This window comes from Eleginops maclovinus, chromosome 21 (assembly GCF_036324505.1).
Source record: "Eleginops maclovinus isolate JMC-PN-2008 ecotype Puerto Natales chromosome 21, JC_Emac_rtc_rv5, whole genome shotgun sequence".
Lineage (NCBI taxonomy): Eukaryota > Metazoa > Chordata > Actinopteri > Perciformes > Eleginopidae > Eleginops > Eleginops maclovinus.
Window position 1 is genome coordinate 272501 of NC_086369.1, and position 27500 is coordinate 300000.

General features: G+C 41.8%; 1 protein-coding gene across 1 annotated transcript in view; it reads right to left on the bottom strand.

Moving 5' to 3' along the window:
* Positions 1 to 9140: 9140 nt before the first annotated feature.
* The window catches only part of sugct (succinyl-CoA:glutarate-CoA transferase), a 26022-nt gene continuing 7662 nt past the window's right edge, over positions 9141 to 27500 (bottom strand). Inside the window, 2 exon segments of the mRNA XM_063912251.1 lie at positions 9141 to 9517; positions 10284 to 10347. Of these exon segments, the coding sequence (XP_063768321.1) occupies positions 9354 to 9517; positions 10284 to 10347 (228 nt within the window). The 3' untranslated portion in view covers positions 9141 to 9353.

A 27500-nucleotide genomic window follows, 5' to 3' on the forward strand; every position in this document is an offset into this window, starting at 1 on the left:
GTCAACAAACGGCCAATTAGAGGCTTCGGCTGAGCTATTACCCAGAGCACACCTGTCTTCACCTCCGCCAATAAGATGTTGTGTGTGTGTGGTGTGTGTGTGTGTTGTGGTGGTGTGTGTGTGTGTGTGTGGTGTGTGTGTGTGTGTGTGTGTGTGTTGTAGGGTATTGTTTTGGTAGAATTGTTTGTTCAGTCTTTTAGAGAATTTTTGGTGTATTTATACAGATTTCCTTTGCTGTCTTTAAAGGTATTTTTTGGGGCATTTTGGTGTCTTTGAGCCGTAGTTTTGTATTCTTTTCTGGATACTCTTCCTGTGTATCAGCTCAGAGCTCCCTCTCCTCCCCCTCTTCCCTCTTCTCCCTCTCCTCCCTCGCTGCAGAGCCGCAGTACGGAGGAAATGTGTTTTTGTCTTTGATTCATACGGACTCTAACATCGTGTTTGGCAGCCATCTCTAACCCTAACCATAAATAAATATAGAAATATATATAAAAAACATTGGATTAAAGTTTGGGCTTCCTACATCATTAAAAAAGATATTACAAATTATAAATAAAAGACGAATGAATATATATCCTGTTGTATTTTTACATTTAACAGGATATATATTCATTATTTCATTCCTTAGCCTCTGACGTTCATCTTTCTTTCTTTAAGTGTATTTTTATATATATTTTTGTCTACAGGTATTTTCTGTGTCTCTAGGCGAGCACTAGCCAATAAGAGCGCGACTGTTCCGTAGTGATGTCACCGTGTTCGAGAAGTTTGGGATGGCAGACCATTTACATGGACTAACACTTATAAAACTACAGGAGAGGGGACAATCAATTCACTTCATTAGCATCCACCATCTAACACAGCAACACACTAACAAGAACAAAGACACACACACACACACACACACACACTGGCTTGAGTAAGTGTAGCATCACGCCCCTAATTTCCCATGGTGCATTGTCAACAGAACACACCCGTCCGCCCATGGCAGCACTTCAAACACACACACACACACACACACACACACACACACACACACACACATACACACACACACAAAGCTGAAGCTCATCCAGACGCTGCTTCCTGATGCAAAGGCTCATGGGAGTCGAGCAGCTTTATGACCCACAATGCTTTGGAGCGTGACAGTGGAGTCTGGTGACCTCAAAGGACACGGTGAACAAACAAAAAGTAAATAAAATAAACGTCATATTTAGTATAATATAACACACACACACACACACACACACACACACACACACACACACACACACACACACACACACACACACACACACACACACACACACACACACACGGCTATATTACAGGAGTGGAAGTGGACCAGGACAGTTTCCATCAGACTAACAGTGACCCCTGACCTCACAGCAGGGTGTGTGTGTGTGTGTGTGTGTGTGTTTGTGTGTGTGTGTGTGTGTGTGTGTGTGTGTGTGTGTGTGTGTGTGTGTGTGTGTGTTGGTTTTATTGGTTAGTGTCCCCTCCAGCTGCAGAGCTCACGCCCGGCACACATGGAGCCCATTTACAAACACACACACACACACACACACACACACACACACACACACACACACACACACACACACACACACACACACACACAATGTACATACAGACAGGAGGTTTCAAAGCATAACTCCACTGACCTCAGGCTGTGTGTGTGTGGTGTGTGTGTGTGTGTGTGTGTGTGTGTGTGTGTGTGTGTGTGTGTGTGGTAGTAAATCCAGATGCAGCAGAGGAAGTCGGTGATGTCTCTGTTCACAGAGGAGGAATGCACTCTGAAATCAGTGTCTCACACACACACACACACACACACACACACACACACACACACACACACACACACACAAACTCAGCTGGTTGTTGTGGTAAATAAGAAATCTGAAGTAAATGACTCGGTTAGTTCCTGTGAAAAGCCTTTCTGTGTTTTTAAATTGTATCGATATTTTAAATATTTTAAATGATTTTTATTCTAATTTTAAAAAATGTTTACATTTTTATTTCATATTATTTATTAAATGTCCCAATAAATTGTTAAAAATGTTTTAATGTTATTTAAAAACATACAATTCTAATTATTAGGAAAGAAATAATGATATATTTTATTCAATAATTGCTTTTTAATGTTGTAGTTAAACATCTGGATTCCTCCCCAAAACCCGATTTTACAAGATGACCCTGAACGCCTCATGCTATCTTACTCTGAAGGGTTTCTTCTAAAAGAGGTAATCTCTTTTATTGTGAAATATAATCTGGAGGATAAAACCTGAGGTTTAATGATATCAGTTATTGATATTCTCTCCAGATGTTCAGCAGCTCTCATTGTGGTCTGACAGGCTGATAGAACACAGCTCACATCTGCTACACATTAAATGGTTTACTCCAAATACTTTGACTTCAGTTCCTCTCGGAGCAAGATATTTTACTCTATCACCCATTATTACACTGTTATTACCCCATTATTACACTGTTATTACCCCATTATTACACTGTTATTACCCATTATTACACACTGTTAGTAGACCCATTTATTACACTGTTATTACCCCATATTACACACTGTTATTACCCCATTATTACACTGTTATTAGACCCATTAATTACAACACTGTTATTACCCCCTTATTACACTGTTATTAGACCCATTATTACACTGTTATTAGACCCATTATTACACTGTTATTAGACCCATTATTACACTGTTATTAGACCCATTATTACACTGTTATTAGACCCATTATTACACTGTTATTAGACCCATTATTACACTGTTATTAACCCATTATTACACTGTTATTACCCCATTATTACACTGTTATTAGACCCATTATTACACTGTTATTAGACCCATTATTACACTGTTATTAGACCCATTATTACACTGTTATTAGACCCATTATTACACTGTTATTAGACCCATTATTACACTGTTATTAGACCCATTATTACACTGTTATTACCCCATTATTACACTGTTATTACCCCATTATTACACTGTTATTAGACCCATTATTACACTGTTATTACCCCATTATTACACTGTTATTAGACCCATTATTACACTGTTATTAGACCCATTATTACACTGTTATTACCCCATTATTACACTGTTATTAGACCCATTATTACACTGTTATTACCCCATTATTACACTGTTATTAACCCATTATTACACTGTTATTAGACCCATTATTACACTGTTATTAGACCCATTATTACACTGTTATTACCCCATTATTACACTGTTATTAGCCCCATTATTACACTGTTATTAGACCCATTATTACACTGTTATTACCCCATTATTACACTGTTATTAGACCCATTATTACACTGTTATTAGACCCATTATTACACTGTTATTACCCCATTATTACACTGTTATTACCCCATTATTACACTGTTATTAGACCCATTATTACACTGTTATTAGACCCATTATTACACTGTTATTACCCCATTATTACACTGTTATTAGACCCATTATTACACTGTTATTAGACCCATTATTACACTGTTATTAGACCCATTATTACACTGTTATTACCCCATTATTACACTGTTATTACCCCATTATTACACTGTTATTAGACCCATTATTACACACTGTTATTACCCCATTATTACACTGTTATTAGACCCATTATTACACTGTTAGTAGACCCATTATTACACTGTTATTAGACCCATTATTACACACTGTTATTACCCCATTATTACACTGTTATTACCCCATTATTACACTGTTATTAGACCCATTATTACACACTGTTATTACCCCATTATTACACTGTTATTAGACCCATTATTACACTGTTAGTAGACCCATTATTACACTGTTATTAGACCCATTATTACACACTGTTATTAGACCCATTATTACACTGTTATTACCCCATTATTACACTGTTATTAGACCCATTATTACACTGTTATTAGACCCATTATTACACTGTTATTAGACCCATTATTACACTGTTATTAGACCCATTATTACACTGTTATTACCCCATTATTACACTGTTAGTAGACCCATTATTACACTGTTATTAGACCCATTATTACACTGTTATTAGACCCATTATTACACTGTTATTAGACCCATTATTACACTGTTATTAGACCCATTATTACACTGTTATTACCCCATTATTACACTGTTATTAGACCCATTATTACACTGTTATTAGACCCATTATTACACTGTTATTAGACCCATTATTACACTGTTATTACCCCATTATTACACTGTTATTAGACCCATTATTACACTGTTATTAGACCCATTATTACACTGTTATTACCCCATTATTACACACTGTTATTAGACCCATTATTACACACTGTTATTACCCCATTATTACACACTGTTATTACCCCATTATTACACTGTTATTAGACCCATTATTACACTGTTATTACCCCATTATTACACACTGTTATTAGACCCATTATTACACACTGTTATTACCCCATTATTACACTGTTATTACCCCATTATTACACACTGTTATTAGACCCATTATTACACTGTTATTACCCCATTATTACACACTGTTATTACCCCATCATTACACTGTTATTACCCCATTATTACACTGTTATTACCCTCATCTGTCCACATGGACACAGCCTATCAAATGCCTGCATCCCGTCAGGATAGTGAAACCATTTCAGAGTCACTTATCAAAGTTCATGCACTCGCCGAGTTGGAGGAAGGGCTCTCAAACTACGGAGACAGGACCAACGAGCTGCACCTGAACGCACCGTTGGACCTGAATGTGTCTCTTAATTACTGTAGTGGACATGCCAACAGAGCAGAGCCGTGTTTCAGAGGGACGCTCCGCTGGTCTCTTTGTGTCGGAGGGACACTCGGTGCTGGGTTCAGGTGAGGGGACTCTTTATTTCTAGAGCTCCGAGGCCCTGCGCTGTAAAGGGACAGTAAACACACCGTACAATAGACCTCAGTGAAGCGGGTCAACAGAAACACAGACTGAAGATATGTGTGTGAGCCGTGTTCAGAACTCCATATCTGTTGCTGTGGGAGCCCAGTTCACCCAGCATGACCCTTCCCCCCCCTCTTTTAGCGTCTTTGTTTCTGAAGCTATTTTGGGTCAGATTGAACATGTTTAACCTCCGTCACGTTGCATGCTTCCACTGGAAAATTTATATCAATGCATTATCAATATTTTTGCAAATATCGATCGATGAAAGTAAAGCAAAGGGCAAAGACAAATATGGGAAAGGGTTACTTTAGAGCTTAACATATTAGATGCTACTGAGTAAATTTAAAAACAAAAGGGTAAGAATCCAAAATAAATTGGAGAAATGTCCAAAGTCTATAATCCTATAATAAAAATCCTAAAACATGCATAAATTCTGTATGTATATCTAGGTATCTTACACCTCACTTATGGGATATAAACGCCTGTAAAATAAGTCCAAACTATGAATGAAAAACAACTTTAAAATGCAAATATGTTAAATCACTCACTGTGTGTGTGTGTGTGTGTGTGTGTGTGTGTGTCCGTCTTTGTGTGTGTGTGTGTGTGTGTCCGTCTTTGTGTGTGTGTGTGTGTGTGTGTGTGTGTGTGTGTGTGTGTGTGTGTGTGTGTGTGTGTGTGTGTGTGTGTGTGTGTGTGTGTGTGTGTGTGTGTGTGTGTGTGTGTGTGCGTGTGTGTGTCCGTCTTTGTGTGTGTGTGTGTGTGTGTGTGTGTGTGCGTGTGTGTGTGTGTGTGTGTGTGTCTGTGTGTGTGTCCCTCCGTGTGTGTCCTTGGCTTTTTTCCCAGCCGCTTCTGATCCCGACGTTTCGGTGTCGGAGGTTCAGGCCAGGGTCGGGGGAGGGGTCAGAGGAGGGGTCAGAGGAGGGGGTCAGAGGAGGGGGTCAGAGGAGGGGTCAGAGGAGGGGTCAGAGGAGGGGTCGGTTAAAATTGGATGTAGCCGTTGATCTACAGAGGAAAGACAAAGACATGAAGAAGAAATGAACGAGAGGCTGTGATTGGACGACGTCCTCGTGTGAACCGGACCTGAAGGGGATTTTACAGCAGAGAAAAAAGCAGTACAATAAATGTGACGTTACAGAGAAATACGAGCCTTTGCGGGCCGAATTAAGATCTAAAACATGTAAAAAGAACATCTGAACATGTGAAAAAAATTACCAAAAATTGTCTGTAAAGGTTTTAGTGAAGGACAAACATGTTAAAAAATACAAGTGAAATAATTCCCTGAAATATTCTCAAATCATGGGAGAAATATGTGAGGAGAAAAGTGACAAATATCCAAAACAAATCCAAAGAAATGCACAAAAACTCTAGAAAAGTTTTAATAATTTCCCTCAGTTCGAATAAAGTTCAAAGTTTGGGTTCAGATTTCTTATTAAATGCAGGAAGGCGTTTCCCTCTGCTTCAGGGTTTCAGATGCAGAATAAATGAAGGGCGGGACATCGACGTCATCTCATCTGAAAACAGGAAGTGAGTCAACAAACATCTGGAGGAAATCTTCAGCTTTTTTATCTCTGTTGTTCATGCTTTTATATATTAAACCACAATCTGCATGCAGGTTATACGCCTTCTCTCTGCTGCAGCTGTTCAACAGTTAAATAATAAAACATTTCATTACTTTTATTTTGTCTCTGGCTTCTTCTTGGTATTCATTTATTTATTTTGAAATTAATTATAAATATCCATTCGTATTTTTTACGAACTATGATTTTTATTCTGGAATTTGATGCTTTCTCTTCATTTATCCTCTATGACATTTAATTAATCACTATTTTTATAATATTGGGTTTTTATTTTGTATGTTCTAATATATTTTCTGCTGTTTTTAAATTGATTTCTGTGACATTTTAAGATATTTTGCTGCACTTTTTCTTGTTTAAAAAAATGTAATGTTTGAACACCGTGCAGCACACCTGAAGCTGCCTCTCTTCACACAGGAACATCCAGAGAGTTTTTACAGTAACGTTAGATGTTCTGCAGAGGATAATATTATGGTTTCTTTTGCACGATTCTGCTGAATCCATCTTCAAAATACGCTACTATAGCAACCAGAGGTACACATCCTGTCCAGACGCAGGCCACAGGTTTGTGTGTGCATGCGTGCGTGCGTGTGTTAATGAAAATCCCAGCTGCTGCACAACACCTCCCTCCATCCGGCACATCAGGAAGTTTCCAGAGAGAAGAAGTTTCCCGCTGGACGTCATATGAGGGAGTCCCGACCAGAGAGAGTGTGTGTGTGTGTGTGTGTGTGTGTGTGTGTGTGTGTGTGTGTGTGTGTGTGTGTGTCAAAATAATTACTTGTGATTCATGATCATCAGAAAGGGCGGTTCTGTTTTACGCATTTGTCCCTGAATGTCACATCCTCTGTGATCATGTTCGGTCCTCAGAGACGCCATCAAAGATCTTCTAGAGAGCATCGCACTGCAGAACAGACACACAAAGACATACAAAGAGACACACAACAAGTCAGAAGAGGGGGATAAGGACTACAAAGACACACAAAAGGACTACAAAGACACACAAAAAGACTTTAAGTAAAGACAGCGTATTTAGAGAGGTCTCACTCTGCAGTGAAATCGCTGCACGGCCAACAGGACCAACATTTCCTCTGGTAATAAAGGTTTTTTAATACGTGGATTAAAACCTACTTCAAGCTCATGTTTCAGCCCCGAGCAGCTTTACAGGTGAACACACACCTGCTGCTACACACACCATTACACACACCCTTTCAAAATAAAAGCATCATCTGTCTCCGCTGATATGCAGTCAGAAGGAGAAAGCAAACGTTATATTAGTCCCTCTCTTATAACTGTGTCTGCCATCAGCATTAGACTGTTTCCTGCACACACACACACAGACACAGACACACACACAGACACAGACACAGACACAGACACACACACACACACACACACACACACACACACACACACACACACACACACACACACACACACACACACACACACACACACACACACACACACACACACACACACACACACACACACACACACACACCAGATGTGGGGGAATAAGGGACACTTAAAGAGCTGGTGAGTTACGTACATCCGAGTTTCTCTCACACACACCGAGTTCAACATAGAGGCAGCCAACTGGGCGGCCGAGCATGACGAGAACAGAGTGAGAGAGAGAACGAGAGAGGGGGGGACAGACAGAGGGGGAGACAGAAAGAGAGAGGGACGGGAGGGACGATACTCAGCGTCTACATGCATCTCTGCAGTCTAAGCCTTCTGGTTCCTATGAAACCAGCTTTTCCCAGCGAAACTCCCTCAGATTTCTGACCATTTCAGCTCAATCTGGAAAACAAATGTGGTTTGCAGTTTTAAAAGCACATGAAGCTTTTTGTGAAAAATACGTTTCAATTGCAAGAAAACATGTGAAAAAATGTGGAAATATCAGGAGAATTGGCGAGAAGAGAGAGAGGGTGAAGAGGTTACTGGGCGTCTGAATGCATGCTTGCAGTCTCATCCTTTCAGTCCCAAAGCATCTTTTAAAAATGTCCAAAAAACATAAAAGAAATATGTGCTTAGAAAACTTAGAAAGTATGTTAAAAATCTGCAGTAAAATATCTTAAAAATGTCCAAAAAATAAATGAAAAATAATGAAAGATTGTCCAAAATATGTAAAAAAATAAAGTTAGGTTCAAAATATACAAACGAATATGTTCTCAATGTCCAAATAAACATGTGGAAAATATATTTTTAAAATGTGTTCAACTATAAAAAAATACCCTGAAAAATGTGTGAAGGTAAGCAGTGATGTATTGATGATAACATACACTCCCCTCCCACGACCCCTCTCTTCCTCAGATGGTTTCCTGAAGGTTTGATGAATCACACCTGAGACAAACGTCCGTCTGCGTTTGCCTGGACACCTCCGTGGACACCTCCGTGGATATCTTTCGTGTAGTTTTTACGTATTTTTAAAACAACTTTCACAAGATTTTTTGTTTAAAACGATCTTTACTGAAAAATCGTACTTGTGGTGAGTTCAAAGACACCTGTGAATAATAAAGAATGTTAATAATACTAACAAAGTAATCTTTCTCTACTTGTTGTTGGTCTGAACGAGGATCGGCTCAATTAAATCAATCTGAAACAAAAATGAAGAAATATTTTTTATTTGTATTTAGTGCAAAAATAACACTTTATCTTTTGCAATCAAAGACGTGCAAACAGATCAGGAGTGTTTAAAACAACAAAGCATTAAATACTATGGTTTTAAATTAAATAATGTGAAGTATACGGCGTTATTCCCTGAGAAAGGTTGACTTCTTTAGTGTTGGTTGTGATTGTGTACTTCCCGTCTCTCGGCCAATCAGGACACTGCGTTCTGTGCCACAGCGCTGGACTCCAGCAGCGCATCGATGACATCATCGCAGTAGGAGAGGGTCTCTCTCAGCACCTGAACCGTGTGCTGACCAATCACAGGAGGGGGCGTCGGCTCGGCGGGGGGGAAGCTGCTGAAACGCACCGCGGGTCCTGAACACACACACACACACACACACACACACACACACACACACACACACACACACACACACACACACACACACACACACACACACACACACACACACACAGTTTGTTTTGTATGTGAAATTTTATCAGAATCACTTTACCGAATTACACTCCATCGCTGTCATCAACTCTTATTCTAAGCCCTTTTATGTGTGTGTGTGTGTGTGTGTGTGTGTGTGTGTGTGTGTGTGTGTGTGTGTGTGTGTGTGTGTGTGTTAATAAAACATGGAGCAGAGGGTCTCATTAGAGATGATGATAAAAGGAGGAAGAGATGAAGACATCACTGACCTCCATATAGACATCTCTATCAGTCAGTATGTAACCAGGGAGGAGGAGGAGGAGGAGGAGGAGGGAGGAGGGAGGAAGGAAGGAAGGAAGGAAGGAAGGAAGGAAGGAAGGAAGGAAGGAAGGAAGGAAGGAAGGAAGGAAGGAAGGAAGGAAGGAAGGGAAGGAGTCAGCAGCTGAGGGAACAAACAGTTTATTTTGGGAAACTAAAAGCAATCATCTGTTTTTACAACACTAACGAGCTGAACTCTCACTGTGTGTGTGTGTGTGTGTGTGTGTGTGTGTGTGTGTGTGTGTGTGTGTGTGTGTGTGTGTGTGTGTGTGTGTCATCAGGACATCAATAACAATGTCCCAGCACACACACACACACATACACACACACACACACACACACACACACACACACATGTTTGTGTGCGCGCGTGCGTGTGTGTGTGTGTACCTGGTACACTGATGGTTCCTGCTGTTGGATGCTTCATCTCCTGGATGAGTCCGTTGTGCTTCACCTGCAGACAGACAAACAAACATACAGTAAACAATAACAACAACAACACACTGTTCTTCACTCAGTCTGACACACACAGAGGTCGTCTGTCCCTGCGGTCGCTCTGACCTCAGGACTCGCTGATTGGTTTACCAGGAACACCTTCATCATCACACAACACAAACAGGAAGTGACAAAAAAAATCGGAATAATTGTAATAAAAAAGCCTGAACTGACTTTTGTAGTTTCTAACACACACACACACACACACACACACACACACACACACACAGACACACAACACACACAGACACACAGACACACACACACACACACACACACACACACACACACACACACACACACACACACACACACACACACAGTGAGTGATTTAACATATTTGCATTTTAAAGTTGTTTTTCATTCATAGTTTGGACTTATTTTACAGGCGTTTATATCCCATAAGTGAGTGTAAGATACCTAGATATACATACAGAATTTATGCATGTTTTAGGGTTCTTTCATATTTTCGGACAGACTTTGGACATTTCTCCAATTTATTTTGGATGGTGTGTGTTTGACTTTAATATAAATGTCATTGATCTGTGACCGCCCAACTTAAAGCTTCACCTGCATCTGTGTGTGTGTGTGTGTGTGTGTGTGTGTGTGTGTGTGTGTGTGTGTGTGTGTGTGTGTGTGTGTGTGTGTGTGTGTGTGTGTGTGTGTGTTTTGCCAGCGGCGGTGGAAAAGGAAAAGCCTGAGTGATTCAGAACCACAGAGGGAGAATCTTTAGTCTTTATGCTGGTTTTTGGACGTCTTTATCTGGTACTTGTCTGTCCCCTTCTTGGTTTGTTGTCTTCCAGGATTACAGTAATCAACCACCACTAACCTCTGCTACCCTCCGTCCTGTTGGTGCTGCTTCATCCTAAAAAGTTCTCCTCACTGTTGGACCTGGGAACAGAACCGTGTGCAGGTCTGGTTTTGCTCCTCTCTCTGAGCCATGACAGTAACATGTTGAGACAGCACTCACAACAGAGGGGTCACGCCTCCACATCACAGAAAGCAGTTTTGGAGATGAAGAAATCAATCACTTCTTTACCTCGGAGTTTCTCCGGCTCCTCCATCTCTCTCTCGTCTCTTTGAAGCTAGCTGTGGCGGTCCATTGAGTCGACTAACCAGCACCCATGGGAGCCATCGGCCTGCCGTTACATCATGTGAGTGCAACATCAAGGCGGTGAGTGTGCAGCACGATGTATGTAAAGAGTGTGTGTGAGAGTGTGCGTGTGTGGAGATCTGAACCTGTTGCTCTCTGTTTGACCTCCACTATCAAAGCACGGCAGCATTTGGATTCCTGTGAAGTGTCAGTGCTGCTCTTCTGCTGCTTCCACACACCAACACTTAATGGGATGTTTCAGATGTTAGTTACGTAAAGCTGCTGAAGGTCCCGGGTGAGCGGGGGTTTCATGGTTCCAGCTCACGACATGAATAATGCTCTTCATCGCTGCGCCGCAAATGAGCGTGTTTTAGCGGGAGAGATATTTATTTCAGACTTTGAAGAGTAAAGCAGCGATGTGTGCAGGAGCCATGACTTCCTGTTCAAACATGAAGAAAGACTTTCTGAAGAGTCTCGCATTTGTGACTGACTTTGGGTTTCAGATGTAAAGCTACAGGTGCTTTTACAGCTTCCTTCATACAACAAAAGCTCAGATAGAAAGTCCTGCACGCTTCTGAGAGTACTGGAGGTTATCGAGAGGAGAGGAAGTTGAAGAAAAATTCAGTTATCTAGAGATATCTCAGTTATAATTACCGCTCTCTTGCACATTGCACAAAACCAGCTTTGGCTGCAGGGAACAACTATATTTGAATGCCTTATCGTACCTAAACATCTCCATTTTTGGACCCTACCATCTTGGTTCAGGACTTATCTTTGACTCAATTTGTTTAGTTAGTCTTAGACCTTTAACTTTGTGGTCCAGATATCCTTTTCCATACCAAAGCTGCTTGCTCTTTTTGACGTGCTAAAGAGACTCTAATCTGCTGCTTGTTTTCCATGCTTAAGTTTTAAAAAGATCTTCTGGAAAGAGATAAAAGGTCTCTGATTAATACTGCTCTCTGTCACAGTGCATGAAACCAGCTGTGGCTTCAACTTATTCTGGACCTAAAATTCTTGGTTTTTTTGACAAACAAGTCGGACTAAATTTGTCTTGGACCTTTAACTTTGTAGTCCAGATATCCTTTTCATCACCAAAGCTGCAAAAATGATGCTTTTTAAAGTGCTAAATGAGTTATATTCTGCTCTTTATCCATGTCACAGTTTCAAAGAGATGTTCTGGAAAGAGATGAAAGCTTTCTGCAGGAAGAAGAGACATCTACTGTAAGGTTTTCCACACCTCCGTCACACATGTTGTGTGTTTCCCGGCTGGTGTTGCATCCAAACAAGTTCCACCCTCTCTTGGACTTGCATTCAACAGAATCTCGTGTTTGTAATGTGGCTTTTTTCTTGTTTCACCACAAGCCCGTTCCTAAACTGGACCCACCTGTGGATTTGCATGGCGGGCAGCGAGTGGAGTCTGGGTTTTACATCTGGTGCAGTCACAACAAGCTGCAGGGAGACACGGACATGGTTTCTGTGAATGGCTGCAGACGGCTACATTTGCATTGGATTTACCTCAGAGAGTAATTTGTCGACAGCTGGGGCAGGACGAGGAGATTTATCTGAGCCGTGAGCATCCGACAATGGTTCGAATAAAGAACAAAGATGCCGCTTTAGGATCGTTTTTACTTCCTGGGTCTCCTGGGAACGGCTGCATATTTCGCCTTTATGCAGATGATACTCCGGTTTATAATCAGGTTAAAATTATTGTCAAAGTGAAGCCTGGTGTAGCTAAGAGAGGCAACAGAAACCTGTAACTGTAGGATTTGAAGACTAGATTAAATCCTATTGAACTCTGAATCCTCCACACACTTCAGAGGTCAGTGACTCATTAACAATCCTCAACAATGGCCAGATTCTGGTATGTGTTTGTCTTTTGTACCACTTCCCCTTGTGTATACCGTGGAGGATAAATGACCCAAACAGAGAGTTTGATAGTAATAGGAACAAGGAGATGTACAGTTTGAAAGTGCAGAACATCTGGTTGCTTTGTGGTTCGAACACATACTACGCAACCACAGTGTCCCCTGTCAGACGCTAGCCAGGAACATTTGTGTACCACCCCTCCCTCCCCACGTTTCCTGTTTGTACCTCGACTGTCACTTCCAAATAAGAGCCAGAAAGTTCACAGCATCAAACAAAGAGGAAATATGAAAAACTAGTGATGGCAGTATGTGAAAAGTCAGAAGATCAGCGAAGTTGTTTAAGTTCATCGAAAGGGGAAAATGACTGATGAACAAAATTGTGTTTAAATACTTTGAATAATCTGTCTTTAATGTCAGTCTAATGGTTAGTGGATGATGGATCTGAAGCCTCGATTTGGAGCTTTGATCATTTTTAGGCTACAAAAGCCCTACATTTAACATATTTCTTTAGTTGAAAACGCTCAAAAAAGGTTTAAGATGCAAGACAAGAACACAGACCATCTGTCAATCACATGTAGCCCCGCCCCCAAAGCATACGCCCTTGTCTATTTTACTCTAAATTTGAACATAACTTCCTAAATTCTGTGTTAAAGAAATGCTGAAGCTATAATTTGAGTTCATAATCTCATCAGGAAGACGTTCACTGAGGTTTAAATCCAGAGAGCAGGAACATTTCCTCATAGACTTCTATACAATCTGAGGTAATACATCAGGAGAGGAGCAGGAACATCTCTTTTGGCCCCCTGGTGGATACTAGAGAGAATGCAGGTTTCCCTTTTCAGACCCCCAAACCACAAAGGTCCAAATCATGCTAACTTCATGCTAGATGAAAAATCAGATGATCGTGAACTCATCATAATTATAATCTATGAAAACCACAGAATGTCAAACGGTTGGAGGCGCTGGATGAGAATTGAGAGGATCAGCGATATCAAAGGATCATCCTGGAGGTTTGAACCCAATTTCATTTTAATCTAATCAACATTTGTTTAAATATCTGAGTCTGGAGCAAAGATGTGGATATGCCGAGAGCGCGGCTAAAGCAACAGCGATCTCGAGGAGAGTTATGGTGTTTAAAACATGATAACAGAAGTAAATTCCTTCCTAACAAAAGGCTCTTTGGAGTTCTGGAGACTCTGACGCTTGCACACATCGGAGGGGTTGTGTTTCGTGAAGTGGAAACTCTGGCATGTGTGAAGTGTGTGTTTTGGATGGGAGAGTTGCCCGTGTGGAGTAACACTGGTGGAGAACGGTGTGTGTGTGTGTGTGTGTGTGTGTGTGTGTGTGTGTGTGTGTGTGTGTGTGTGTGTGTGTGTGTGTGTGTGTGTGTGTGTGTGTGTGTGAAAGAGAGAGAGCAGCTGCGGTGCAGGTGTGCAGCAGGGAGCTGTTCAGGAGCAGCAGACGCCGGGAATCAGCCAAATATGAGTTCATGGTTTCTGTGGAGGAACGTCGGACTGACACTCAGAGACAAACGATCCTCACATCTCGTTAGCTGACATCATGCCTCCCCTCAGACCCACTCACCTACTTCCACTGCCACGGCCATTACCTACAACTCCCAGGGTGCACCACAGCAATGCATTTCACTCTGAGATAGAGGAACAGATGTGTGTTTGGTTTGGGACTTTTAGTAGCATATAGAAGCGTATGGAGAGGAAGAGGAGGTGTAGAGAGGTCTTTGAAAAGGCGATACTCTACTAAAGTCTCTGATCCACGACTCCTGGAGGATAAAGAGAGAGGTCACTGCGGGGTCAACCACACACTGTTCATAGACAGCTGATCATCGAAGGTTGGAAAACGGTTGCCGACAGAAGGTAGCTCTAATGCTAACGGGATATAGCTCTATAAGATCTATAAACACACACACACACACACACACACACACACACACACACACACACACACACACACACACACACACACACACACACACTCTGTAACTTCATCTGTAAAACCATTTTGTGTTTTAAAGTTCATAAAGCTCAGAGGACACATGAACACACTCTTTTGTGATTGGCTCTTCTCATAAGCTCTGTTCCCTTCTGTCCAATCACAGCTCTTTGTCAGTTAATGACTCAGAGGAGAGGAAACAAGGACAGAGGTGAGGAAACAAGGACAGAGGAGAGGAAACAAGGACAGAAGATAAGGAAATGCTAACTGGCAATAGCTCAAAAGAAAACGAGGACACAGCAGAGGAACAAGGACAGAGTGTGTTGGATGACGGACAGGCGTTGAATCTTCCTCTGAGTGTTTGATCTCTCTTCAAACACTCTCAGGTATTTTAGCTCGTTAGCCGCAGCTGAAAAAGTCCAAAAATAACACGACAAACACACTTCCTGTGTGTGTGTGTGTGTGTGTGTGTGTGTGTGTCTCTCTTTGTCTGATTATTATCCGTCTGCTCGTCTCTCTCTGTCAGCCTTTAATTGGACACCCCCACCCCCCCCATGGGAAAGTATGCAGACACATTTTGATTTAATTAAGCTCTCGATCCGAAGTATGCTGCAGCATTCCTGCAGATTCATCATCACGCTCTCTGCTCTGAACATGTCAGGGTAATGGAGCAATCAGATTTACGCTCAGTGTTTAAACTACCCTTTGATATCTGTTTGGTTTCCCCCAGACGGAACTCATTTCTCCCATTTTTTCATCACCACATGAATGCAACACAACTGCCTTATTGTTGGTAACGTGAAAAAAACAATGTGCGAAAAAAAGGAGTTTATCTGCAAATCTGAAACTGTTTGAGAGTCAAGGAGAAGAGATAAAGAGCAGAGGAAACAAGAAGAGCAGAGGAAACAAGAAGAGGAGAGGAAACAAGAAGAGCAGAGGACAGAGGAGAGGAAACAAGGACAGAGGAGAGGAGATAAAGAGGAGAGGAAACAAGTAGAGGTGAGGAAACAAGAGCAGAGGAAACAAGAAGAGCAGAGGAAACAAGAAGAGCAGAGGACAGAGGAGAGGCAACAAGGACTGAGGAGAGGAGATAAAGAGGAGAGGAGACAAGGACAGAAAAAAGATAATGACTAAGGAAAACGAGAAGATGAAAGGAAACCAGGAAAGGAAAGGAAAAAGGGGTAAAGAGGGAACAAGGATATAAGCAAAGAAATTACCAAAAGGGGAGAGCGAAAAAGGACACATGCGAGGAAATAAGGACACAGGGACAGAAACGAGAAGAGGAGAGGAAACAAGGACACAAGCAAGGGAGAAGAGGACACTTAATGAGGAGAGGACACAAACACAGAGGAGAGACAGTGAGTGTATCATCCAGCCTCTTCCTCTGTGAGTTTCTATACTCCTGAACAGAGCGGATCAAATAACCATCAGATCCACAAACCTAACCCCAGAGAAATGTGTGAACGAGACTGGAGATCAGAACTGGTCCAGATCCTGATTATCCTCGTCTCTCTGGTGAGTTTCTGCTCAGAGAGTGTGTTCCTGCATCAGATCACACTCTCTGTTGTACTCTCGTTCAATCACACGCTGCGTTTCGGTTGAGAACACTTCACGGTTATTTCTGGAGGGTTTCATCGGGTCTGTGAAAACAGGATTTACTTCAAGATCCGCTTACTCCTATAAAAACAAACCAACTCCACATCTCTCACTAACATTCATCACAGAGGAGGAGCAGGAGGAGCAGGAGGAGGAGGAGGAGGAGCAGGAGAAGGAAGAGGAGGAGAAGGAGGAAGAGGAGGAGAAGAAGACTGGAACTATTCTCTACAGGCCACTGACCTACCAAACAAGCCTCGCTCTTCTCCCAGTTAACCTTGGCTGAAGCAGCCTGACCATACAGAACTAGACTGTCTTGTAGCTCCTGGATGTCTTGCTGACCCTGGATAAATACACCGACATCATCAGCATAAGCTGATACAACCACAGGGGGGCCTGAGCTGACTCTGGCATACACAGGCCCCTCACCCGGTTCCTAAGCCTGTTCAAAAGGGGCTCGATGGCAATACTGTATAATAGGCCTGAGATAGGGCAGCCCTGCCTGATCCCCCTTTTAACTGGTACAGGTCTGCTCAGCCCTCCCCCCACCTTCACAATACAACATGCATCAACTTCACCCAGGACAAAAAATTCTCCCCAACACCAAAAGCCTGCAATGTGGCAACCAGAAAGGAGTGATCCACACGCCCAAACGCCTTCTCCTGGTCAATAGAAATGATACCAACATTTATGTTATACAGCTCACAGACGTCAAAAGTGTCTCTCATCAAAAACAAATTGTCCACCATAGATCTGCCAGGGATGCAATATGTCTGAGAAGAAGAGGAAAGGGGCGTGGCCTATCTTTCATTGAGGTAACATTAGCAGCTATCAAACATATTCAGCTTTACAGAAAATAGTACACCATGGCTAACCTCGGCTGATAGAGGAAATGGAAATAGAGAAATAAATGTTATGTGGTCCTGACCCAAACAAACATGGCAGCTGTTACTTGTTCCTGACCCCAACAAATATGGCCGCCACCTTTCACGTATCAGGTGTATATCAGTATGTAGAGTCTCTACTTTAAAGAGTCCTCTCCTGCTGATGTTCAGGTGTATATCAGTATGTAGAGTCTCTACTTTAAAGAGTCCTCTCCTGCTGATGTTCAGGTGTATATCAGTATGTAGAGTCTCTACTTTAAAGAGTCCTCTCCTGCTGATGTTCAGGTGTATATCAGTATGTAGTGTCTCTACTTTAAAGAGTCCTCTCCTGCTGATGTTCAGGTGTATATCAGTATGTAGTGTCTCTACTTTAAAGAGTCCTCTCCTGCTGATGTTCAGGTGTATATCAGTATGTAGTGTCTCTACTTTAAAGAGTCCTCTCCTGCTGATGTTCAGGTGTATATCAGTATGTAGCGTCTCTACTTTAAAGAGTCCTCTCCTGCTGATGTTCAGGTGTATATCAGTATGAAGTGTCTCTACTTTAAAGAGTCCTCTCCTGCTGATGTTCAGGTGTATATCAGTATGTAGCGTCTCTACTTTAAAGAGTCCTCTCCTGCTGATGTTCAGGTGTATATCAGTATGAAGTGTCTCTACTTTAAAGAGTCCTCTCCTGCTGATGTTCAGGTGTATATCAGTATGTAGTGTCTCTACTTTAAAGAGTCCTCTCCTGTTGATGTTCAGGTGTATATCAGTATGTAGTGTCTCTACTTTAAAGAGTCCTCTCCTGCTGATGTTCAGGTGTATATCAGTATGTAGTGTCTCTACTTTAAAGAGTCCTCTCCTGCTGATGTTCAGGTGTATATCAGTATGTAGAGTCTCTACTTTAAAGAGTCCTCTCCTGCTGATGTTCAGGTGTATATCAGTATGTAGGGTCTCTACTTTAAAGAGTCCTCTCCTGCTGATGTTCAGGTGTATATCAGTATGTAGAGTCTCTACTTTAAAGAGTCCTCTCCTGCTGATGTTCAGGTGTATATCAGTATGTAGTGTCTCTACTTGAAAGAGTCCTCTCCTGCTGATGTTCAGGTGTGTCTCAGTATGTAGAGTCTCTACTTTAAAGAGTCCTCTCCTGCTGATGTTCAGGTGTATATCAGTATGTAGTGTCTCTACTTTAAAGAGTCCTCTCCTGCTGATGTTCAGGTGTATATCAGTATGTAGAGTCTCTACTTTAAAGAGTCCTCTCCTGCTGATGTTCAGGTGTATATCAGTATGTAGTGTCTCTACTTTAAAGAGTCCTCTCCTGCTGATGTTCAGGTGTATATCAGTATGTAGAGTCTCTACTTTAAAGAGTCCTCTCCTGCTGATGTTCAGGTGTATATCAGTATGTAGTGTCTCTACTTTAAAGAGTCCTCTCCTGCTGATGTTCAGGTGTATATCAGTATGTAGTGTCTCTACTTTAAAGAGTCCTCTCCTGCTGATATTCAGGTGTATTTTTCTGTTAAAGGTGTGAAAGCTTCCTCTTGGTTTTCCTTGTGAAATAATCTGAATGTTCTGCTGAAATGACTCTGAATTGCTTTGACGGAACAGGTCCTACAGAATCCTGAAAAAGGACAAGGATATGTCAGGGAGACGCTCACGATGTGCTGATGGAGGAACAGGAAGTCATTACAGATGCATTTATGCTCCTAAAAATGAATTCTGTTTGAGACATCAACAAAATTACTTTTTGCGGGAAATTATTTCAGATGCAGTTTGAGAGAGTACAGGAAGATCCTCAGAAGATCCTGAGCAGCCAGTTTATCTGAAGAAATATTCCAAATTATAGTTTAAAAAACAATGTCAAAATACCTAAGAAATGTATGAAAAATTCCCCAAGAATATGTGAAACAAATGTCAATAAATATCCTCAAATATTCAAATATTCAGACAAATTTGAAGTGAAATATGCAAGAAATTATGGATGCATGATCAGATATTGATTTGAATTCTTCTAATTCTTAAAAAACCTCTTGTGCAGATGATGGTAAAGCCTTTAAAGCCTTAAAAAGAAGCAGACATGGACGCCAACTATCAGGTGTTTAGACTCTTTAAAGGCTGCAGAACCCTTTACGTGCTAGTTCAGAGCAATCTGGACATCCCTTCATGATGTTGCAGTCTCTGATGCATGCACGACAGAAAACCGGTATTCAAGAACCTGAATGAAGTAAATAACTCTGTTTTTAACCTTAGGAAAATGCCTGGAAGCTGCACCAACGAGTCCAGCCTGACAGTCGGTTCAGGTCCCTATAACCCTGGTCCTGTAACCTGACCTGGACAACTCACTTTATTCACAGATGTCTCTCTGACGTTCAGGAAGTCTGTTTGTTCACTTCGGCCTCATTACTGGAAACAAACACTTCTCATTTAAAATCCTGCCACGCTCACTTTGCATCAAGTTCAAGTCAGCTGGGAGAAATGAAATACAGTGGAAGAGAGGAGCAGGAAATGGGTCACAAAAGTGAGAATATCCTGGGAAAAGGACGATAAATGGGGGAAACTTTGAGATACAAGACTTGAATTCGCTGAATTCGCTGTTGGGAAACATTGGAAGAAGCCTCCCCTCTTTCTAACATCACTGGGAGGATATCTCTCCTTGCAAACACACAGAGGAGTAAATCCGTCAATGTTCAGCAGATGATAAGAGCTATTAGTCGCAGGAGACAGGAACAGATCCTCCTCTAATTGAGTTTCAAGAGTTTTCACGGACAGAAGGAGACGAATGTGTTCATCATTCCTTCTGCAGACACAGAACTCACCACTGCAAACAAAACGCCGGGATTACAGGGAATCAAGAGCTGTCGTAAAAACACTGAGACAAAGCAGGAAGGGAGGAAGACAGAAACAACGTCCGTCAGTCAGACAATCTGACACTCTGGGAGAGATACTATGCTATCTGATGCGTCTCCTGTGAAATAACTCGACCTCACTGACTGCTTCTGTCAAATAAAGTTTGTACGAAACTTAATTATCCTTTTTTTTTTGTACCAAAACCAACATGGATGCCAATTGTCTCGTGCCCTTGTCCCAAAATGAACATGGACGCCAATTGTCTCATGTCCTTGTCCCAAAACAAACATGGCCTCCAACTGTCTCGTGTCCTTTCCCAAAACAACCATGGACGCCAACTGTCTGGTGTCCTTGATTGAAAACGGACATCAACCCTGCTAAGTTCCTGACCAAAACGAACATGGACTGTAATTTGTTATTTAAAAAGAAGCATGATTGCCAACTGTCACATGTCATTGTCCCAAAACAAACGTGGACGCCAACTGTCTGGTGTTCTAGTTCAATAACAAACATGGACGCCAACTGTCTCATGTTTTTGCGTCATAACAAAGAAGGGTTTTCGTACAAGGACCCATTCATCCCAGTCTCACTCAGGTATTTCCATCAGCTTTAGGAAAACAGGTTTCAGATCTTGTGTGAGAGATTAATCTGATCTGTTCCTCGATGACACCGGCTGGGCTTCTGAAACGTTCTCCACAATAAATCAGAAGCTCCTTCTCTTTAAGGAGTCTTAATTTAAAACCAAATGTCACGGGACGACTTGACCTCAGTCCGACGTTATATCGGTACATTTTAAAGGCATAAATAATATTTAGAGTTCCTCCTCGTTGTGCTTTCTAGGAAGCAGTGTTTAGTTTCAGCGTCTGTGAATTCTATCTGCAGCTGATGGATCTTCCACTGAGGAGATCATCCCTCAAAATTCAGCCTGCAGGTTTGAATGCACAGCAGTGGGTGATCCAAAGAAAAGACGTATAGAGAGAAGCTGTCATTTGTCCAGCAGTTATAGGAGGCTGAACGCTGACTCAGCACTCCCTCCGATAACACGGCGACTCCTCGTCTGACGGACGAAGATTAATCTGGTGCAGAAAAGAACTTGAGAGCAGAGGAAGAAGCTCAAGGTCTTCCAAACCACGGAGAAAACCTCCAGAGATCTGCTGACGTCTTCTTCAACCTGCAGTCCATCAGCGAGTCTCAGTGACCTCAGAATATTTTCTGCTAAAGATCTCAAATGACCTCAATATGATATGTGACAAAACTACAAAACATGAGCCAGATAAACAACTTTAGGGCACAATATTAAATAACATATAACAGACACACATTAAGTCAAAATCACCATGCATTATTGTGTGATTTATACCAAAATAAACCAAAAGACCAGGTAATAAATATTGTGAGCATGAGAAGAAATGGCCAAGTATGTCCAGAGGGTAAAAGGGCCAAACTTGGAGAAAATGTTGAAGTATCGTAGGAGTTTGAGTGAATACGCTGAATATTAAAAGGAAAAAGGTTGGAGTTGATTTCGATGAAAATTGAAAGAAATATCGCAAAAAATATCATTTGTCACTTTTTGTTTTCAACATTTTCTTGAAATTTGACAAAATGCAACCTACAGTTAATCAGCGTTGACTGAATACTGTTTATTTAACTCATAAACGCTCCTCAAAGCGACTCTTCGAGATGGCGTCGATCAACTCAAACTGATCTGAGGTTCTTCTGTCTTTCCAGTAAAAACAAGTACCCTAGTCCATGAATGAAACAGACCATAATGACTCAACAACACCTTCTTGTTATTGTTTGTTTTAGTCCATATTCCCCCCCCCCCCCCCCAGCGATGCTTTTATCTGAGGCTGCATGACCTGAGGAAGCCTCTTACCTGTCACCACTTTAGATCCACTGGATCCGGAGAGTTACTGATGATTTGACGTGACCCTGTCTACGGTCAGCGGGTTAAAATCAGAAAAGACTCACTGGTTTGATGTCGAGTTTTTCATGGCTTTATAAACTACAAAGCTATAAAGCATGTCCAAGAGCCACTGGTGTTCCACCTCTCTTCATACCTGTCCGTCCCCTCAGTGGAGATTTATGGAGTCAGGATCAATGAGGATTATTCCCTGAACTCAGGAACTTTTCCAGGAACGCATCCATTCCTCTTACAGGAGACGGAAAAACTGACACGCCTGATGAATACAGACACGATCTGACGTTATGTACTTCACTTTATCTTCTGTATTACATGCATTACGTATGGAGAAAGTGTGTCCAGAAGAAAGAGAAGCCAATGTGAGGTCCTCTTGACCCACAAGTGGGAGTGAGCTGCAGAATGACGTCATTTGGCGAGCGCTTTTATAAAGTTTCTGTTTTATTTGACAATTTCATGACACGTAGAAGGGTTATGTTAGAAATAATCAATATATTGGAGCGGAACTTTAAAAGATAATTCACTGTTTCTGGACGGATCATATTTGTCCACTTCCAGTAGTATTACCGGATGTTGTCTTTAGCCTCAGATAGCATGTAGCTAATACTGTATTGTATATATGGGTAGAGGGAGAAGGACGCGTGGAGTTACAGACTAAACACACCGCCTCTACCTCTCACTCATTGATGCTGCAATGATACAGTTGCCTGTTTAATACCTGATAAACCTCAGAAGGATTGCATAATAGAATATCGTAGGTGAGAGATTCAGGACATCACTAACAAGATGGCGACGGTGACGTCATAAGAGGACCCGCCCCCGACGACGTCAGCCTATAGAAGAGGATCCAGCCCCCCGCTATCAACCAATGAGAGCGGAGCACGTCTTATTTTGAAGTTGTTTATTGTATGGTCGGAAAGGGGTGGTTCTATAGAACATGTTTGTATTGTAGAATCGAGCTCTCTTTTGTTCCGGACCGCCAGACAGTAACTACTGATGAGCTCCACTCAGTCAGTGGCCTGTGGACGCGTGTCCCGGGCTATTGAGCCACAGCTGTGACACTTTTGTAAAACCTACTGCTGCCTCCATTTATTAAACACTCCTTTTATAACTTTTAAGGGAGTTTTGCTTTCTTTCTTTTAAACCGACTCCTGGGCTTCAAATAAACGAACATTTCTTACAGTTATTTGTGGAGCTGTTGACCAAGCGAGGACACAAAGTGTTCTAAAAAAGGGACAGAAAGACGGTATTATAAACACAACATTTAAAAAATAGATAGACAAATAAATCAAATTATTGGGAAAACCAAACTGTTAGGTGTTCCTGACCAGGAAGAAATGTATTTGTTTATTTGTTGCGCTGCTGACCAAAGTAGGGTTTTAAAAACAACGAAAGGACTGAATTTCAACCAGAAAATGGAAATAAACACCGACTGTCACGTCCAATTGGACCCAAACAAACATGGCTGCCAACTGTAATGTGATCCTGACCGAAACAAACATGGATGCTAACTATCACATGGTCCTGACCAAAACCAACATGGACGCCAACATGTCCCTGACCTTCAATGAGTGCGAGGTCCTCCTGACCGCTGGGTGGGAGTTAGCTGCAGACTGACATCGCTGGCGAGCGATTTTATGAAGTTTCTGTTTTATTTGACAGTTTCCAGACCCTAATAAAGGTTATTTGAGGAGCTGCTGTCCAAGAAGTTTCTTAAAAGTGACAAAAAGACGGCAGTACAACCAGACAGCAGAGAGAATGTAGAACATGTTAGCCAGCAAATATAAAACTGAGTGTTCGTTCGTGAGAAAAAAGAGCAGCTTAGACTCAGTGCCATTGTGAAGTTCACTGAGTTAGCATCTGCGCTGTTGGGTTGGAAAAGCAAAAGCAAGACACTAAACACAGGGATTAGAGGTTGAATTACTAGGAAAAGTTGGGTTAAATTCCTTAGAGCAAGGCAAGGGTTGGGGGTTTAATTGAACCCTCCAAGACCAATTTATTTCATGATTTATTTAATTGAAAAATATATTAATACATAAAATATAAAATCTCAGCAGGAAACCGATGGCCTGTCCACTCCAGGTAGGGAATGAAGCCTTACCCCAAGTGAAGGAGTTCAAGTATCTCGGGGTCTTGTTCTCGAGTGAGGGAACAATGGAGCGTGAGATGAGAATCGGAGCAGCGGGAGCGGTACTGCAGTCGCTTTACCGCACCGCTGTGAGGAAAACAGAGCTGAGCCAGAAGGCAAAGCTCTCTGTCTACCGGGCCATCTTCGTTCCTACCCTCACCTATGGTCATGAAGGATGGGTCAGGACCGAAAGAACGAGATCGCGGATACAAGCGGCCGAAATGGGATTTCTCCGCAGGGTGGCTGGCATCTCCCTTAGGGATAAGGTGAGAAGTTCAGTCATCCGGGAGGGACTCGGAGTAGAACCGCTGCTCCTTCATGTTGAAAGGAGCCAGTTGAGGTGGTTCGGGCACCTAGTGAGGATGCAACCTGTGCGCCTCCCAAGGGAGGTGTTCCAGGCACGTCCACCTGGGAAGAGACCGAGGGGTAGACCTCGGACCAGGTGGAGGGGTTACATCTCTTCGCTGGCCTGGGAGCGCCTTGGAATCCCCCAGTCAGAGCTGGTTGATGTGGCCAGGGAAAGGAAAGTTTGGGGCTCTCTGCTGGAGCTGTTACCTCCGCGACCCGGAGAAGATGGATGGATGAAAATATAAAATACTAAATTTAATTATCAATAAATCAGTTTTAAAAATAAATAAAATGATAAAAATCCTAACAAATACAAACTAAGACAAACTAATAAGTAAGGCATAAATAAAAATACAAACATTTAATTTAAATAAATACATTCAAAACATATTAAATCCACAACCTCCTGAATATTAGTAGAGATGAAAAGTCCAAAACCTTATGAAAACTAAAAGCCATAAAAATGCAATATTAAATCCAGATTAAATGAAATCAGATACGGCGGTGTGCTGCCAGGTCTGCTAACAGCTAAGCTAACAGAGACAGGCTTTAGAGCTGTCGGGGGTGGGTGGTTAGAGTCTGATTTATCCGATGTGAGGTCAGCTCTCCACTTCAGATGCTGTTCGGGTTTCAGCTGGGATAAATCAAGTGCACCTCCAGCGCTCAGAATATTAAAGCCACATTTATCTGGATATCTCCGCAGGGCCTCGGCCAAACGACATGACAGGAACATGGCCGGGGGCTAAGACTCGTAAAAACACCATATGAAAGAGAATGGAAGTGAGCAGCGAGAGGGCAGGGAGACAGGAAGTGGAGAAGAGGAGTGCGAGAACTTCAAGATGTTAGGTATTGAGACACAATAGAAGAGTTGAAGAAAAGATTGATGAGGACAGTAAAACGTCTTGGTGCATCTTGGGCTTTGTTGGTTCAACTACAACTCCCAGGGTGCATTGCAGCAAAGAAAAATCCATCTCAAAGCTTCATGTTTATATAAAGACCCTTATTTACTTATTGCATGTTCCCATTTTAACTTTTAATCTTTAAAAAAACAAAACAAAAAAAGGTACAAGAAATGCGTAGACATAAAAGCTCAAAGTCAACTACATCTCCCAGGGAGCATTTCAGCATCTACACATCCAATCACAATGCTTCAAACCTGATGGAATACAGTTTGAATCAGTTTGGTTTCAGGTTGAATCCAACAAGTTTAATGATCTACAGCTTCAGCAGCAGAGGCTCCTGGGTATTGTAGTCCTTAGAGCAGACTGTAATATCCCTCGCAGTATCCAGAGCTCCAGAGGCTCTGTGTGGAGGAACTGATTGCCTCGTACAGATCAGGAGTTAAATGATTGGGAATTGAATCGGTTTGAGTCCTGCTGCCAGCGTGGAAACTCTGCCGTCAGGAAACACTCGCATAAAGACCAGGAAACTCAGCGGCAGCAGAACCAGGGGTTTGGAGTTTCTCTAAATCACTTCCAGACTCTGTTTCTGGATTGCTGCCGGCCTGATTAGCAGCAGCTCCTCCACACACAGACGGTAAAGAAACAGTCCGCCAAGTTTCTGAAGTAAACGTCCCACTTTTAAAGGTTTAACACGAGATATGTAGCAATAAAATGTGTAAAAACAACCTCTTATGTGATGCATTTAGGTGTGTTGCAATGTGAGGTGCAGGTGATAAAAGATCACAACAACAAAGGGTTTCCTTCATCAAAAACCAGGCCTTTTTATTTCCTACTCTTTCACAAGAACTGGAACATAAATTACATAACATCAACCGCTCTTTCCACAGGTGCTGCTCTTTCACCAACCAGGAGACAAATGCCCCTCTCCCTTTTCTTCCTAGTCATTTATAGCTGATGGCCGCTGCTGCCTATATGTGTTCTGAGGAGGTGGAGTCCTGGCTGTGGTTGGTGTAAAATGTGTGTGATGTAAGGTGTGCCAATTAAGTTAAAACGATCCGTTTGTGAAGACCTCGTTTGTTTTGAATGTACACTGTTTGGTAAGGTCAGATAATGAATGTACTTAGGTCTTGAGGGTTTTGTTAAATGTTGAAAACAATGTTTATTTCTGTTTAACTCTTCACTACCCTTTCAGAGCCATGACTGGTTTGGGAAGGCGGGCCATCAGCTATAAATGACTGGGAAGAAAAGGGAGAGGGGCATTTGTCTCCTGGTTGGTGAAAGAGCAGCACCTGTGGAAAGAGCGGTTGATGTTATGTCATTTATGTTCCAGTTCTTGTGAAAGAGTAGGAAATAAAGAGGCCTGGTTTTTGATGAAGGAAACCCTTTCTTGTTGTGATCTTTTATCACCTGCAGGTGTTTACTTACATTATACAAAATGCTTCCAAAAACTAATAAACACAAAGGAATGTGGAGTTTAAATAAGGTGATGGAGCATTTCAGACAAAGTCCAATAAAATAAAATACTAATATGAAATTGGATTAAATAATATAAATCAATGTAATTAATACACAGTAAACACACTGAAATAAATCTAAATGTAATTA